The sequence below is a fragment of the Patiria miniata genome, unplaced genomic scaffold (genome assembly GCF_015706575.1).
Source record: "Patiria miniata isolate m_02_andy unplaced genomic scaffold, ASM1570657v1 HiC_scaffold_7, whole genome shotgun sequence".
NCBI classification, from domain to species: Eukaryota; Metazoa; Echinodermata; class Asteroidea; order Valvatida; family Asterinidae; genus Patiria; species Patiria miniata.
This window is the reverse complement of record NW_024037074.1, coordinates 11645111-11660877: the sequence shown is the minus strand read 5'-3', so window position 1 is coordinate 11660877 and position 15767 is coordinate 11645111. Positions and strand designations below refer to the sequence as shown.

At 40.6% G+C, this 15767-nt stretch overlaps 2 protein-coding genes across 3 annotated transcripts in view; one reads left to right on the top strand and one right to left on the bottom strand.

Moving 5' to 3' along the window:
• Positions 1-7441, top strand: part of LOC119745786 (myophilin-like) — a 14678-nt gene extending 7237 nt beyond the window's left edge. Inside the window, exons 3-5 of one of the 2 annotated variants that reach the window (XM_038222388.1) lie at positions 395-458; positions 1408-1545; positions 5422-7441. In XM_038222388.1, the coding sequence (XP_038078316.1) occupies positions 395-458; positions 1408-1545; positions 5422-5610 (391 nt within the window). In that variant the 3' untranslated portion in view covers positions 5611-7441. Of the gene's footprint in view, positions 1-394; positions 459-1407; positions 1546-3680; positions 3875-5421 lie in introns of those variants that run through there. The other variant, XM_038222387.1, reaches the window with a different exon arrangement.
• On the bottom strand, positions 5905-15767 carry LOC119745783 (protein MFI-like). The gene is made up of 12 exons (XM_038222385.1): positions 15699-15767; positions 15408-15467; positions 14929-15076; positions 14221-14380; positions 13648-13766; positions 12222-12489; positions 11803-11949; positions 10741-10962; positions 9929-10068; positions 9424-9594; positions 8753-8808; positions 5905-8575 (listed from the first exon to the last, which is right to left on the bottom strand). Exons 2-12 carry the CDS (start codon positions 15457-15459, stop codon positions 8442-8444), a joined length of 1617 nt encoding a protein of 538 aa, XP_038078313.1. The 5' UTR covers positions 15460-15467; positions 15699-15767; the 3' UTR covers positions 5905-8441.

Here is a 15767-nt window from a genome sequence, read left to right as displayed (position 1 = left end):
CCAAGCAAACGTCGAGAGGAAAAATATTATAATAACAAAACAATCCAATGTCCTTTTTTTTTCCAGACTGACGATTTCCGACCTTAAAAATAAAGAGTTAGTGTGAGATAAGGCACAAATAATTGTCAACTACTCTCACCTGGCCCCTTGAATGTTATACAGTGAAATGTCAATAAGTCAAACTCTGATAACTCAAGGTCAAACAAAGAATCCATTCCTTTCAGTAGTATAACAATGATATATACAACCCTGCTTAACTCAAAACTCTGCTTAAGTCAAATTTGGAACCTGTTCCCTTGAGGCTTGACTTATCGAGATTTCACTGTACTAAATACTTTTTAAAATGTTATCAGCATACCTTATATTTGAAAATAAATGCTCTTTTTCATTGCAGGTTAATAAATGGTTTAATTGACAGCAAAGTGAAGGTCGATCACAAAACTACCCCTTTCTCAATGGTAGGTGCCCAACAAATATTTTCTGCTAGATTTATTTTTCTTGTCTCACTTCCTTAGGCAATTTTTCTAGGGAGATGGACAACAATAACACACAAAATTATTTTTTTCTCTCGAAAAGTTGAACAAAGAAATTGACTGGAGCGGGGTTTGGACTTACGGCCTCCGGGCTACCATACTGGTGCTCTACCAACTGGTATACTGTAGTCACGAGGTCGAAGGTTCAAACCCCGCTCCAGTCAAATTCTATTTTTTTTGTGTTCAACTTTTACAAATTATAATAATGCACCTGGGCAGTTTCCCATTGTGGTTCATTTGTGAAATTAATTATAAAAAAATGTTGACACTCCGATAGCAAATAGCTTTTGGATGTTTAAAAAAGAAGAAAGACTGACATAAGCCAATAATAAGGCCAACGTTTTTCTCTTCTGGATGGGATGCCAGCCCATCGCAGCTTACTGCCCAGCTAATGCCGGCACCCATTTCTACTCCTGGGTGGAAGTGGGGTGCAGTGGCTTGCCCAAGAACACAATATTGGAAGATGAACGCTGGAGTGCTGTGGCCTCGTGGTTGATCGGATGATGGGCATTGGATTGGTGGTCAAGTCCAACCTGGGGTTATGGATGCGTGTGCCCTTGGGCAAGGCACTTTGTCATGCATTGCTATCTTCACCCAGGAGTAAATGGGTACCTGCGAAGGTACGGGCCATATGCGCTGATATTGAGCTGCTGCAGAAGTGGTCTCGTGGTCTGATGAACAGGGGTAATAATTGTAAAGCGCTTTGACACCTTTGGTATAAGGCGCTATATAAGCACCACATCATGCAGCAGCTGCTGGATTCGAACCCGTGACCCGTGGATCATGAGTCACAACCCTAACCACTAGGCCACACTCCCCCCTAACTTTTGTATGAGAAGACCAATAACAGAGTTCACTGGATTCAATTCCGCAGAGAGCAAACCTGGAGGCATTCATCGAGGGATGCAAGAGGTTCGGTGTAAACGAAGGAGACGTCTTCCAGGTGAACGACCTGTTTGAGGGCAAGAACGTTCCACAGTTCACTCAGTGCATCTACGCTGTAGGACGCAAAGTAAGTAACACCCTCATCCCAGCCCCTCCCCGTAAGTCTGCCCCCGTGGGGTGAGGGCCGGGGTTGTTTGGGGCTGGTACCATCTTCCAAAATAGGGGGCGATCTTCAAAACCGGCCATTATGCAAACTACGCATTATGTGCCCATTTTCAGGGCGCATTGTAAGGGTTTTGGGACTTGGTTTTCATGTTCTTCGTTCATATCAGAACTCTCTATACAGTTTTGGGAAATGGTTATTGAAAACATTGTAGGGTCAGTTTTGTTTTCATCTCGAAGGGGGCACATTAATGCTTGAGGGGGCACATTTAAGTCCGCAAGAGGGGCACTTGGGTAAATTTGGGCGGGGGGGGGGGGGAGTGCACCCGGTTCCGCCGCCCCTGCTTTCAGCACTGATTTGCCGATTAAAACAAATCTGAAGGGCCTGACCCCCACCCCCTCTGCAAAAAGTCCTGGATCCGCCCCTTTTTAGGGTGATGCTTTTGTGTCCCCCTACTTCCGTTCCCTATTCCGATCCACCTTTGCAATGCTCTGCTTAATCCCTTCCGGGGCGGACCCTCAGATCAGACGGGAGGTGGCTGATTTCATAACGCCGATGATTTCCTAATCATCAACTCAAACTTTTCTCTGTGAATGTGGCGGACAAGTACGAACTCTTTGAAAATACTGATTTCCCTGTTGTTTTGATTGTACGTGACTGTTGGTATATGTTTTGGCCATGGCCTCTCCTCCTTTGAATATTAATCGATTGCACCTCATTTAGTCTGTGTTTCTTTCTGCATTCTTCTGTTTCTGCTTTTCCCTCCTTATTTCCAGCCATGTTCTGCACTCGCTACCTTCTTCACAATTGTCTTCTACAGGTTGTCCCACAAAAAACCTAACAGTCGAATCGGGCATGTTTCAGAAAAGCGGAGTAGTATTCAAAATCGTGTCTATAATGCCGAGTAGAATATTTGGTCTTCAAAATGCTTTTTCATTGGGATGTTTTGTTCAAAAGATACAGCAATCACAATACAGGACTTGAAAAACCACTTGGGCCACTTTTTTTTTGTTTATCAACTATTACGGATCGAAGCCGGTAGAAAAAGTCACACGTTACTCTTGAACAAAATGGAAATCAATCCTTTGCGTGTTTCTCTAAACTGCGCTTTTTCACTTTCAAGGAAAGTGGCCCAAGACGATTTTCAACCCTTGAGTTCGACGAAGCATAGCGTTTGTTCCAACACATCGATTTGAATGAAATAAAGCTTGTATGGTAGATTGGTTATCTGACTTGAAGAGGTAATTTGAAAATATTCCAAAACCCACATGCAATATACCTTTATTAACTGGATTTCGACTGTTATTTTTTTTCTGTGGGACAACCGTTCTGTTAGTCCATCAAACATAACTTCTTCTTCTTTTTCTTCTCCAATTGCTTCACTCTCTGTCCATCTTTCCCTCAGATGTTTCACAACAGTGTAGCTGTTTTTGTCCTGCTTTCATCCTATCGTTCACTCATTGAGGGTGTCACCAGGGTTGGGTTCGAGGGTGCATGGGTGGGCGCCTGGGCGGGGGTGGGTTGGGTGGGGTCGGGGTGGACCGTAGTGGGTGATATGTCTGAAAAAGAGACACTGTACAGTATCCAAAGGGGGGAAAATGTGAGCTCTGGCGATTTTGTCAATCCCCCCCCCCCAAAAAAAAACAGGATAAAGGAAAAGAAAATAAGATTAAGAGGGTGGGTTTCATATTTCATTTTGGAAAGTTTCATCCTGTATCCATGAATAATGTACACAAAAAAATGTTGAAGAGAATTTTCATTCAACCTCTTAACAAAATGTAAATTATGACCTGGCAGTAAAACCCCGAAAAATCATGCTTTTGGGGGATAAACTTTTGATGTTTTGGGAACTTTTTAGTCATGGGGTAACATAAACCCTGTAATTCTGTTGGCATCCCTTTCTATAGCTTCACCCAGCCCAGTAGCTTCACCCATTAGCTTCTCGACACCATCAACCATCTTACCTCCTCCCTCCACCGCAAAGGGAGACAACTAACCAGCACTCCACCTCACTACCACAAACAAAAAGTTGTCTCAAAATCTCACAATCCTCCTACACATCTCCGCTCTTGTTTTTTTCTTTCCCCTCCCACTTTTAGTTGCAGAGTGACGACCCGAACTACAAGGGCCCCATCCTGGGCCCCAAAGCGTCCGCCGAGAACAAGAGAGTATTCACACAAGAGCAGCTGGATGCTGGGAAACACATCCACTCGCTTCAGATGGGTTCCAACAAGGGAGCAAACCAGAAGGGACAGAGCTTCGGCGCACCCAGACAAATCATCAATTAAACAAACAAAAAAAGAACACACAAGTCACAAATTAAGAGGATGTTAGTACGGTATCATGTTTTTCTATCTTACTTAAATCCCCCCCCCCCCCCGAAAAAAAGTTCCATCTTATTTTTGACTCGAGTTGAAAATCAAACTCTAGCTTGAATTGAACTTATTATCAATTCACCTTACTTCAAAGTTATTTCTGTCAATGAGACGAAAGATTCCTCAAAAGTGCAACAGCACTGTAGCTTGGAAAGTGAAGAAACCTAAAGACACAAAAGGATGAAGAAATGTTCAGTTTTTTAGAAATGGGAAACAAACCCAAGGAGGACATTCCGGCAAAAATCCACAGAATCAGGAAGAGACTAACAAAACCTGTGGTCCAATGGTTACGGTGTTCGACTCATGTGCCGTGGTACGTGGGTTCGAACCCTAACGGGGAACGTGGTACTTGTGTTCTTGGGCAAGACACTGTACTACAATTGCCCTCTCCACCCATGTGTATAAATGGGTACCTGTGCAGGTAGAGACTAGAATGCGCTGATCTCGAGCTCCTGCAAAAACTGGTCTCATGGCCTGATGAACAGGGGTAATAATTGTGAAGCGCTTTGAGACCTTTGGTATAAAGCGCTATATAAGCACAACATTATTAAATGCTCTTGCTGGCCTAGGTGGGACTTGAACCTGGGTCACAGTGGTGGAAGGTGAGGAAGGTATCACTGTCGAAGCGTAACTACCCCTTCACCGAAACTTTGTTCTCCCCAGATAAAAAAAAATATATCTCTTACAGTTTGAACTTGAAGAGCTCTTAAACAAAAGATTGAAAACAAATCTTCAGAGCACTAATTGCCCTACTCAATATTTTTAAAGGATATTTTAATGCAGAAGGCTGCCTTGACGAAGTGCAACAGCTTCACTTTTAACTTGTGCTTTAGAGATAATTCCATGTTTTAATGATATCAATGTGTCTTTTATTTCAGGTCCAGATCCATTTCAGCTTTATAGCGTTACAACATTTTGATTATTTTTCTTTAAAAACAAACCACACAAACAATTGGAAGTCTAATGCAATAGAAAGGGGCTTACTGTAATAGCTAATGGAGATAAAAAGTTGATTCTGAACAATAAATTAAATTACAGCAGAAAGACACTGCCTTTTTCAAAACATCAAATCTCATTCGCTGTTTCCAAAGTGTTTTCATATTTTCGTGTCTGACCCATCAGATTGTACACAACATCAGATTGTACCCAACAACCAACACACCTCAAATTATACAATCATTGTCTCCAAGCTGCCCTTTAGAGTAAGGCTGCAACAAGATTATGTTTCATTCATTTCATCTCAACCCAAAGTCACTACTCCATTTAACAAGCCAATAAAAACAGCTTGTGTACTTGACTTTAGAACTGAGAATCCGTACTGATGCAAGATGTTCTGCAACCATCACAATGTGCTAAATTGTCATCAATGTTGCAGTGTTTGTTTCAGATGCTCACCATATTGTCTCAAAAGCTCACATTCCTTCTTAACATCTCCGCTCTTGTGTATCTTTCCTCCCACTTTTAGTTGCAGAGTGATGACCCGGACTACAAGGGCCCCATCCTGGGCCCCAAAGCATCCGTCGAGCACAAGCGTGAGTTCTCTCAGGAACAAATGGACGCCGGGAAACACGTCCACTCACTTCAGATGGGTTCTAGCAAGGGCGCCTCTCAGAAGGGACAGAGCTTTGGCGCACCCCGACAAATCGTCAATTAGAGAAACAAGCTTTAGACAAAACGGCTCCGAAATAATGTAAACAAAAGAGGAATAATACGGTAACTGAGATATCGCTACGAAAAAAATTTACAACAAAATGTAACACAAATTAGTCACGTTATAATAGGTTTCACTTGTAGATTTGCTACACTGACTCTGTGTACAGTGCGTCCCAAAATATCCGCAACTGAAATAATGGCGGTACGTGTTTCCGTAGCAACGCTAGAGCCTCACAAAACAATTCTGCGGGTATTTTGGGACACGCTGTAATTTGTTCTAGCTTGTTAAATTTTATGTTTATTAAACAAGAGGAAATGGAATTGGGGAGAAGCAAGGAGAATATTTAAGTTATTCCTGAATTAAACACTGTTTTGAAAGCTTGTAGATGCATGACAACAATTGAAACAATTGCAGGCAATAAACATACGACCCTTTAATGACTTCTTTGTAGTTTCATCTGACTGTAAGAACTTGTACTTAAGTGCTCTCAGTACTTCCATTAAAACTAGCATTCATAATAATTTGAAAAGCACCTTTTCTGTTGCCAAAGAGTATCAAAAAAAAAAGTTTCATCTAAATATGGTTATTGTACCAGTTTAGAAAGCTTAAAAGCTTAAGAACTTTTCAATGCACCCCTGTGCTTTTGATGCATTCACCTTTTCAGCTAACACACACCATTTTCCCATTTGCTGACTGGTTTGCGAATTCACCAGTGACAAACTGGTATCTTAAAAAAAAGTGCCTGGTTTGAAAATCAACCTAGCTATAGCAAAATAAATTTTGGCATAAACACCCCCAAATAAGCAAACGTATGTTACCTTTTTGGGTAAATGCTTTCACAATTTCTGCAAATTGGGAGGTAAGTTCATCATTACTGGAGGAAAGAGGCACATTCAAAAAATTGAAATGAAAAAACAAACAAAAAACCCCAAAAAACAAACAGTTTTTGGACTCTAAATTACACTTCCTTTTGATATTGAATGAAGTTTGGGAATTTCATATCCTAGATGATCACAATTTTTAAACCTGTTCCCTCAAACAGAGAAAGTGTCGCACTGTTCTAAAGTTATGATGAATTTATTGAACCATCACATGTAACGATCACCATTTTTCCAGTTCAGAACCAGCAAAAAAAAAAGCAGTAAATTTAATTTATGAGGAACTTCACGCTTCAGTGATTGTATTTTATTAAAGACTTTAGAATAAAATAGTAAAAAAAAGAGTTCAGTTTGTAAAAAAAGCATGGTGAGTAGTACACAGCACGTAATTTTTATAGAATTTTCTTTGGGTAATGCTTAAATTGCTTGCTTATGTCTTCCCAAAGTATTAATGCACTATTAATGAGTTGGAGGCACGTAGAAGTTGATATCGGCTATTTTTCCTGCGCACTGACTTGTAATATAGTCTCGAGATAAATTATAAACACTCATGAAAGATGATGCATTGTGTATTAGATCCCTGTGTTTCTTACAAAGATGAGATAATCTATAAATTTGCTGCTAATGAGTTTTTTGCATGCTCTTCCTATGTATATGATAATGCTTTGTGTAATATGGATAGTCTTTGTAGGTGCAGTTAAAATAAGGACCCGAGTTAAAACCAGCACCTTTGAAGGTGCAGTTTAACCAGGGACCTGGGTTAAAACGAGCACCTTTGTAGGTGCAGTTTAACCAGGGGCCTGTGTTAAAACCAGCACCTTTGTAGGTGCAGTTTAAACAGGGGCCTGGGTTACAACGAGCACCTTTGTAGGTGCAGTTAAAAACAAGGACCTGGCTTGATATTTTTTGTCTCTTCTCGCTCGCAATAAAACATCTCGCTCTTTTAAAAAACACATTCTGTCAAACGCTGTGTCATTTTCTTGGTTGATGCTCACATGCACTTCTGGTTTGTTTGTTGGTTGGGTGGGTGTTGGGGTGTTTGTCTGTCTGTTGGTTTGTTGGGGTGTTTGTCTTTTTGTTTGGTGACTAACTGTTATACTTCCTCCAAAAATTATTTCAAATTTGTTCAAAATGGTCTCTTTTGAAAACAAAAGTGATTGAGATCATTTACCAAAATGTTATTAACAATCACTGACTGACGTTACGTGAACATTTACAAAAGAAACAGACATTTTCTAAAGATTTCTGTTTGATATTTAGATGTTTAATTTTAGAAAAACATTTATTACTTTTTTCACTTTTGCCGTGGACGAAGGAAGCATACACAATATTGTACAGATTTTAGTGAACAGAATGATTATATACAAACCAAAATATTCCTTGTGAAATTAAATATAAATAAATACATGTACAATCAAACATTTTTAATAAAAAAAAATGGAGCCCCCCCACACACACAAAAAACAAAAAATACGTGTAAGAGGGTAATTTAGTAGACCCAAACTTCGATACTCCGAAATAATCCTTAAAAAGCCTGATGTCAAGATTTTTTATAAGCTGTCTCCGAGTCTTTCTGTGTATTTTCAAATTGTTTATCAGTTGGGATATTTTTTAACCCTTAAATTAAAATTAATCATAAAAAAACTGAATGGCAATAAGAGTGTAAATCAATTTTCAAAAAAATAATATGAAATGGAACAAATTATATGGACATAGATTTGCATCAACATAAATTTGAAAACAAAGAAAGAACGAAATCCCTTCAAATTGCTGGGAACAAAAGGTTTTCCTTTCTCTATTACAATTTTTAGAAAAAACCCTAAAAACAAGGCCATATTTGGTGTTGCAATCTCAGCACTGTACCCAAAGATGGAAGGACCAATCAGTGTTTGAAGGCTTAGCCTCCACATCAAGGCTGAGTCTATACTAATAATATAGAAATCAGTACTTGCTTTACTGCACGGAGACTGCTGGCGACGTCTTTGGCGGCTGGAGAGAGGTTAGTCTGGACGGCGTCGGCATGGCGTCTACAGTTATGCTGAACTCGTAGGGATCTCTGCTTGTCGTTTCAAACTTTAATCGTTCTTCTGTAACATATGAAATGAAAAAAAGAAATTCCAGTCATCAAAATCAATTTGGCTATAGCCAAGCTACACAGTTGCAGAAAATTAATCTTCGGACTTTTCATAAATGAACATTGTAGGAATGCAATCAGATGCAATTTACAGAAATATTTCTACAAATAGAAAAAAAAATCTACTTACCAACAAATTTCTCTGAGCCGGAACTTGTAGCTAGCTCTTTCCACGATGACAAATAACTGTAAATTAAAACAAAGAGCAATGATTTCATAATTTGTACAAAATAAACTCACAGAAAGTTTGAAAATTCAACCTCATTTTTCAAAACGAATCATCTACAATCATGACCATTCCTGAAGTCTTGACACTGTCTTGGGCTCAAGCCGTATCTCAGATTCTTTGAACCATTTGAAAACCTCAAGTTTAATATATGAACTTAATTTGTAGCAAGATTTTGAAGTAAAAAAAGACAAAACTTGAGGCTAAATTTGAAAGGTTTTGACTTTTCCTGCTGCAGAAAAATATCAAATTTGTGAGCTGAAATCTAGTGTAAGTCTGGGACCTAATATCAGGAAGTTGGACTCCAAAGCTGGACATGAAGCCAAAGTTTCAGAAATGGCATACAAAAAATCTTGAAATGGAATTCTTTGTCAATCTGCTCGAGGAAAAACTGACAACCGCAGGCACGCACATCTGAATGAGGGGGTTTAATTCACTTGGACAAGGCAATCAGCATTTTTGGAAATCAGACCAGACTGGAATGTTTAAGGAAACAAGCAAACTCCGACAGGCGTGCACCGAGAATGTCTCGCAAGAAAATCAACGCTGTCTTTGTACAAACAACAGTTGCTCACTCGTCAAAGTTCAGGCCGCTGGTCCATTCCAAGAGTTCGTCGACCTCCCACTCCTCCACGACCTCTGACCCCTGGCTCTCAATGGCGGCCACCATGCCAGCTGCGGCGCCCTCTACCAGCGACTTGGTGTCCGAGTCTTCGGTCTTGGCCTGAAGCATGCCTTCGCGATACCTAATGCAGGAAGCAATATACAAATACTTTTTGAGTCTTTTTGTGAAAAGGGGTCAAATTTCTAATGGGTTTCAAAAGAAAATTACATCCAGGGCCTATATGTAGCACGATATGTGACAGGGGGACTCCCCGCCCCCTTTTTTGTGTTGGTTATTGTTTTACCAGAATCTCAGGAATTCTTTTGAATATCTGGGGGGGGGGAGGGGTGGGGGGGGGGGGAGGTATTACACAAGTGCATATCGTAGCTGCTGCAGTCTTGCAATCTTTCCGTAGCATGACTTTTTGGACAATTTTTTCAGTTGGCAAACAGAGTCAAAGTGGGGTAGCGACTTACATTTTCTTCATCCATTCCACTTTGCGTTGCTTCTTCTTCTTCTCAACGTCTTGCCTCCTCTGTAGCTTGGCGTGATGGAAGTCCACTTTCTTGTTACTGGTCTCCCATGTGACCGGGTCCTGCTCCGGCCGAAGTAACAACTGTAAAACAACATGAAATAAATATTTTTGTGTTTGTTGATATGTCTTTGAAATGCTTCAGTTCTTTATCTTCCTCCTCTCCTGTACTTTTTTTAATATCAGTGCCACCCGATTTTTCTTCTAATAAGCCTGAATGAGCTTGTGAACTTATATCTTGCAGACCTTTTTTGAAACCAATTTCATAAATATCAGACGTAGTGTTCAAGCAAAATGTTGAATTTTCTGTCGCAGGGTACCAAAAGGCTTTTGTTTTCCATTGACTGTGTATAGAAAAAGGCACTCATATTTTATGAAGGGAAGCATGGAATATTAACAATTTTAGCACAAAATCCTTTGTCTGACAAATGTCAGTAGAAACACAAAATGTTTCTACTGATATACCACATTTCATAAAAATCGTTCATTTGCATTTCCAAGAACAGAAGGGAGATTATCAAATCACTTGACTGGCCAAAAGTAAACTTGGAGACGATAAATGTTGTACGTCGTTTCGTTTGTCACCATTTTCAATCTCACGCTGATCAACATATCAGGAAGGATTCCTAAGAAGGCTGAGATCCATGAGCCAGATCAAGATTCGTGCGAAACAAACAGGCGTTGAGTTGCCAACTAAGAAAGTGAGGGGCTGAGGAATTAATTGAGTAACTGACTAAACAATTCAAGCAAACTCACCCTGTCCGATACCAGCCTCCACCCGTTGTTCTCCATCCTCTTGTACCACCCCTCTCTCTCGTCCCCGTGGCTCTTGCCGGCATTCACGTTGTTGTTGTGGACGTCTTTTGCTGCGCGTCGCTTTGCCGGTGCTGCCGTGTAGTCCTTAGGGCTGTTGGCGCACATGTCCACCACGTTGCGGTGAGTGTAGATCTTGTAGTAGATGTTGGGCGGGAAACGCTCCTGAGGAAAAAAAAAAAGAAGAAATGAATGATTGCATTTTTAAATATGAAATATGCAAAACCAATCTCTAGTAGACTACAATGTTCTATAAACAACACCGAAAGTGTGATTGACATGTGATGGACTTGTGATGGACTTGTGATTGACATGTGATGGACTTGTGATGGACGTGTGACTGACATGTGATTGACTTGTGAGGACCTGTGATGGACTTGTGATGGACATGTGAGGACATGTGATGGACATGTGATTGACTTGTGATTGACATGTGATTGACTTGTGATTGACATGTGATGGACTTGTGATGGACATGTGATGAACATGTGATTGACTTGTGATTGACATGTGATTAACTTGTGATTGACATGTGATGGACTTGTGATTGACTTATGAGAACCTGTGATGGACTTGCGATGGACTTGTGATGGACTTGTGATGGACATGTGAGGACATGTGATGGACATGTGATGGACTTGTGAGGACACGTGATGGACATGTGATTTACTTGCGATTAACATGTGATGGACTTGTGATGAACATGTGATAGAGTTGTGATGGACTTGTGACGGACTTGTGAGGACATGTGAGATGGACTTGTGATGGACTCGTGATTGACACTAGTGATTGACTTGTGCGCTTGACATGTGATGGACTTGTGAGGACTTGTGATTGACATGTGTCTGACTTGTGATGAGGAATTTAGAGGACTTGTGGATAGACTTGTGAAGGGCTTTTGATCGAATTGTAATTGACTTGTGAGGACTTGTGATTGTATTGTGATGGATATATTATGGGCTTGACTCAACAATGAAGTAACAGAGAGAACTTGACATGACTTACGCCAGCGAGCCGGAATTTGATGTGGATGCCTGCCGCCGCGTCCAAGAGCTTAGCCTCCTTTGGATTGATGCAGCGCAGCATCATGCTAGGATCGCCACGGCAACGGAAGTTGATGAGGTCACGGTAGTAACGGTAGACCTGCACATCCTGCATTGGAAAAATGACGAAGAAAATGAAAAAAAAACATTCCTTGACAATATGGCTCATCCAGTTGGCATTTATCTCCAGTTTCCTTGGCATGAAACAACTGAGAATAATTCTTTCTTTAAGGATGGGATGCCGATGCCTTTTTCTACTTGTTATGAATAGCTACTTGTGATTTTGAAACAAAGTAAACACAAACAAGAAATTCTTACTCAGCACGGCCCAGCATTTAAGGTGGGAAACTTAAATTTAACTTAAATAAGAACAAATCTTACAATGTGCCTCCTCCAAGCTCGCTGTATCATCTTGGCAGCTTCTTTGGGATCCAACGGGTACGTCCTCTTCTTCTTTTTCTTCTTCTCTTTCTTCTTGGGTTGCATCTTGACGGACATCAGCGGCACGCCCTTCCGGCTCGGCTCTGGCGAGAGGGAGATGGTGACCGACTGGACTCCTTGGTGGGGCTGCCCCGTGCTGAGCACGGAGCGCTGGCGTTGGATCCGGTGCCACCAATTCTGGATGTAGTGGGCGCAGAACTCTTCAAACCTAAAGGGGGCGGGGGAGGGGGGGGGGGTACATCAAGGGTAAAAGTTATTAAGGGTTAATGAATGAAAGGTTTGCGGAAACACCATGTGCGAATAATTTCTCAACTAAGAGAATGGTTCTGAAAAGAACCAGAGGTATAAACTCGACGTTCCGGTCAGTTTCTCTGACCACCTTCAGTTGTTCTTCAAACTAATCTCTCAGATCCCTTTAACGGGGTTCCATGGTTTCCATTAATCAGAGGATCAGGCATTTACATGTGCAGAGCCACGGTCGAACGTCTGATATAACCTAACATCCTCACAGTGATGGTTTTTGGCAGAAATAATAATAATAACAAATAAAAATTTATAAGGCAACGGTATCCAACGCAAGCGACGCTCATGGCGCTGCACTGCACAACAACCAGAAAACAATAAGAATAAAGAAGCACCTGGTGGACTCGACCCTCTACCTGTCAAGATGCATCGTCGCGCTCCATCAATAAAAACAAAAAAAGACGGCATCGTCAAGCAAACAAGTAGAAACCAAAGTCAACCAAATGCTTCCCTATGCAGGTAGGATTTGAAACTGTTCTTGAATGTGCCAAGTGAATTTGAAAGTCTCCCAATTTCAGGTAGGACATTCCAAAGTCTTGGTGCTGCAATCTGGAAGCTTCTCCCCCCCCCATATCAATGATTAGCCAGATTTCCTTAAGGAGTTTCTATTGTGAGGATCGTAAGCCCCGATGCCCCGGGGCTTAGAGCTGGATAAGATCGCTTAAGTATGCTGGAGCGTCACCTTGTAAGGTCTTGAAGATGATGAGGCACAATTTATAGAGTACCGAAGTGAATACATCACGCGGACAATTATGTGAGTAAAAGACATTAGCGCGTGATTCAGCCAGTGAACCAACACGCATGCGTACTCCATCTGTTTGCACTACACTTCGTGGTTCTAAATGACCTCACACTTCGGTACTCTATAGTTGACTCGTTGTTGGATAGATAGCCAGTGCAAGTCGGCCAAAATAAATATGATGTGGACTGATGTCCTAGAAATAGAAGCAGTTTCTACCTTGCAAAAAAGCCCCTGCAGTTTTAATACATGCCAAGTGATACATCCATGTTGTCTGGTTATTAGGCAGTCGTGCACGAGTTAGAATTTACAGCAAGTTCTTACGATATGATGTCTGTTTCCCCTTTTGTCTTCTTGCGATGGCAGTATTTCTCATAGTATCCTTCGAGTCGCTGCCGAGCACTGACGGTTTTAACAGTCGACACCTTACTGTGAATAGACTCCTACAAACATGAAAATATGTTCCCAGTGAAAATAGAGGAAGGTGAACAGACTTGGGAACATGTCATCATTAATCAAACAGTCTGACAATCCAACCAATACGTTTTCCATCAATTTATGCAAATTTCGAGCTTTGACTTTTCAGCCATGAAAACAAATTATAGTCTGATCAGCGTATTTTCATGACCCATAACAACAAAAAAAAAATAAAAATTGGCAAAAATATGGCTTCTGCCCCCAACTTGACAAAGTTAAATATTAATGTTAGACACGTTCAATAAATTTCAGTTCAGAAGGGAACTAGAGTTTGGTTTTGTCTTTTCCAGGATTTGTTTTTAAACTGTTGATTACAGAAGAAATTGCCTTATGGAAAATGTGACATATTTGTCCAACCTCAGTTCGCCCTTTTCTTTTTCCATCCTTTCCAACGATTATCAATTTGAGTGTTAGCCGCACCTTGGATGGGATATGTGTGACCTTTGACATCGATTTCTCGGGGGATTTGGAGGGCGTGGTCCGGACATCCCTCAGCCCTTGCTCGCTGTTTACAAAGCGACTTCCTGTCTGGTGAACCCGAGTGCTGATCGTCGGATTCAAGATTTCAAAGAGGCGACACCTGTTAAAACAATTAATCATTTAGAGATATTATACGGATTTGTCAAAGTTTGCCACGAACACTTGAAATCAACAAAAGTGCCAATTTTCCCAATAAAATATGGTATGTTAACCCTAAAATTTATGTCCTGGAAGGACACAAAATCCAGCAAGATAATATAAATTTTGCCAAAACAACACTTGGCTAAAAGTCAGTTTTCAAACTGTCATTATGAAACAGTGTTTTCTTGCACAGTTTAGGTCATAAAAATGAACTCAAGAGAACATATGGTTTGTTCTTGGATGGACCAATTTTCCTTGAAACGGTTTTGTCCCATGAAGTTGGAGATGTGTATTTGATCACAATTTTATTTAAAAAGTGAGTGCAATTACTTGACAAATAAAGGAAAAGATTTGTGTTGGGATAAAACATCATGGAGCAGTTGTTTTGTACAACAGCTAACACAATGTTTCTGCTGTTACTGGGGACCACCCTACCATTATACACCTTACATATACAGTGATTCTGTGCCTGAATTTGTCTATAAGATCACGGTAACTATCTCTGACCTGGTCCAGTAGCCTCTCCATACTCGCTGGAGTTCAATGACGGCTGCTGAGCTACGTTCTGCCGATGGTGTCTTCTGACGGATTAGAGCCCGACGAGACTGTTTGCCGGCTGCCGCTAACTTGAGGTCTCGGAGGGTATTCTCCTCCCCTGTCAAATTTGATATCGGTAAAAACATTGTTTTCCTTTTTTCTATGTTAAATTAATTCATTATCAGTATAAACACCAGGTTTTTTTTAGAGAAAACGTCAATTGTTCAGTCAAAGAAAAGACATGCATGGAAAACAGTCAGTTCACACACAGTAAAAGTGCATTACTACAGCAATCCTCAATAAAAAAAATCTTTCAGGCAAAACTTTGTGCACAACATCATCCCCCTTCCAGCCCCTCCCCCCCCCCCCCAAAGGAACCCTAAATGAAAAGAAAAAAATCTAACATTACAAAAAAGTATAATAATATGACAAGGCAAAAAGGGCTTTACCTGGAAAATGCACATTCTTCAGCAACTTGTATGCTCCTTTCTTCGTTAACATCTTTCAATCTACTGAAGCGATTTAAAGAAGAACACGAAGTAAGAAAAAAAGGCTTGATCGAGTGCCACTAGCCACGGCATGTTGTCAAGACTGTATCCAAGGTAAACTGTTCAAATTCTGCGCTATTTTAGGCCAATAAATTCATTACTCTCGATCAAACATGATTAAGAATAACACTATATAATGTTAACTTTACAACTATCACACATTTTGAAAAAAATAAAATCCGGAACACTCACAAATTATGCAAAGTTTTAAGAGTTCTTTGCACTCTTCTTCCAGTGAAAAAGCTCTCTCTCGTATTATTG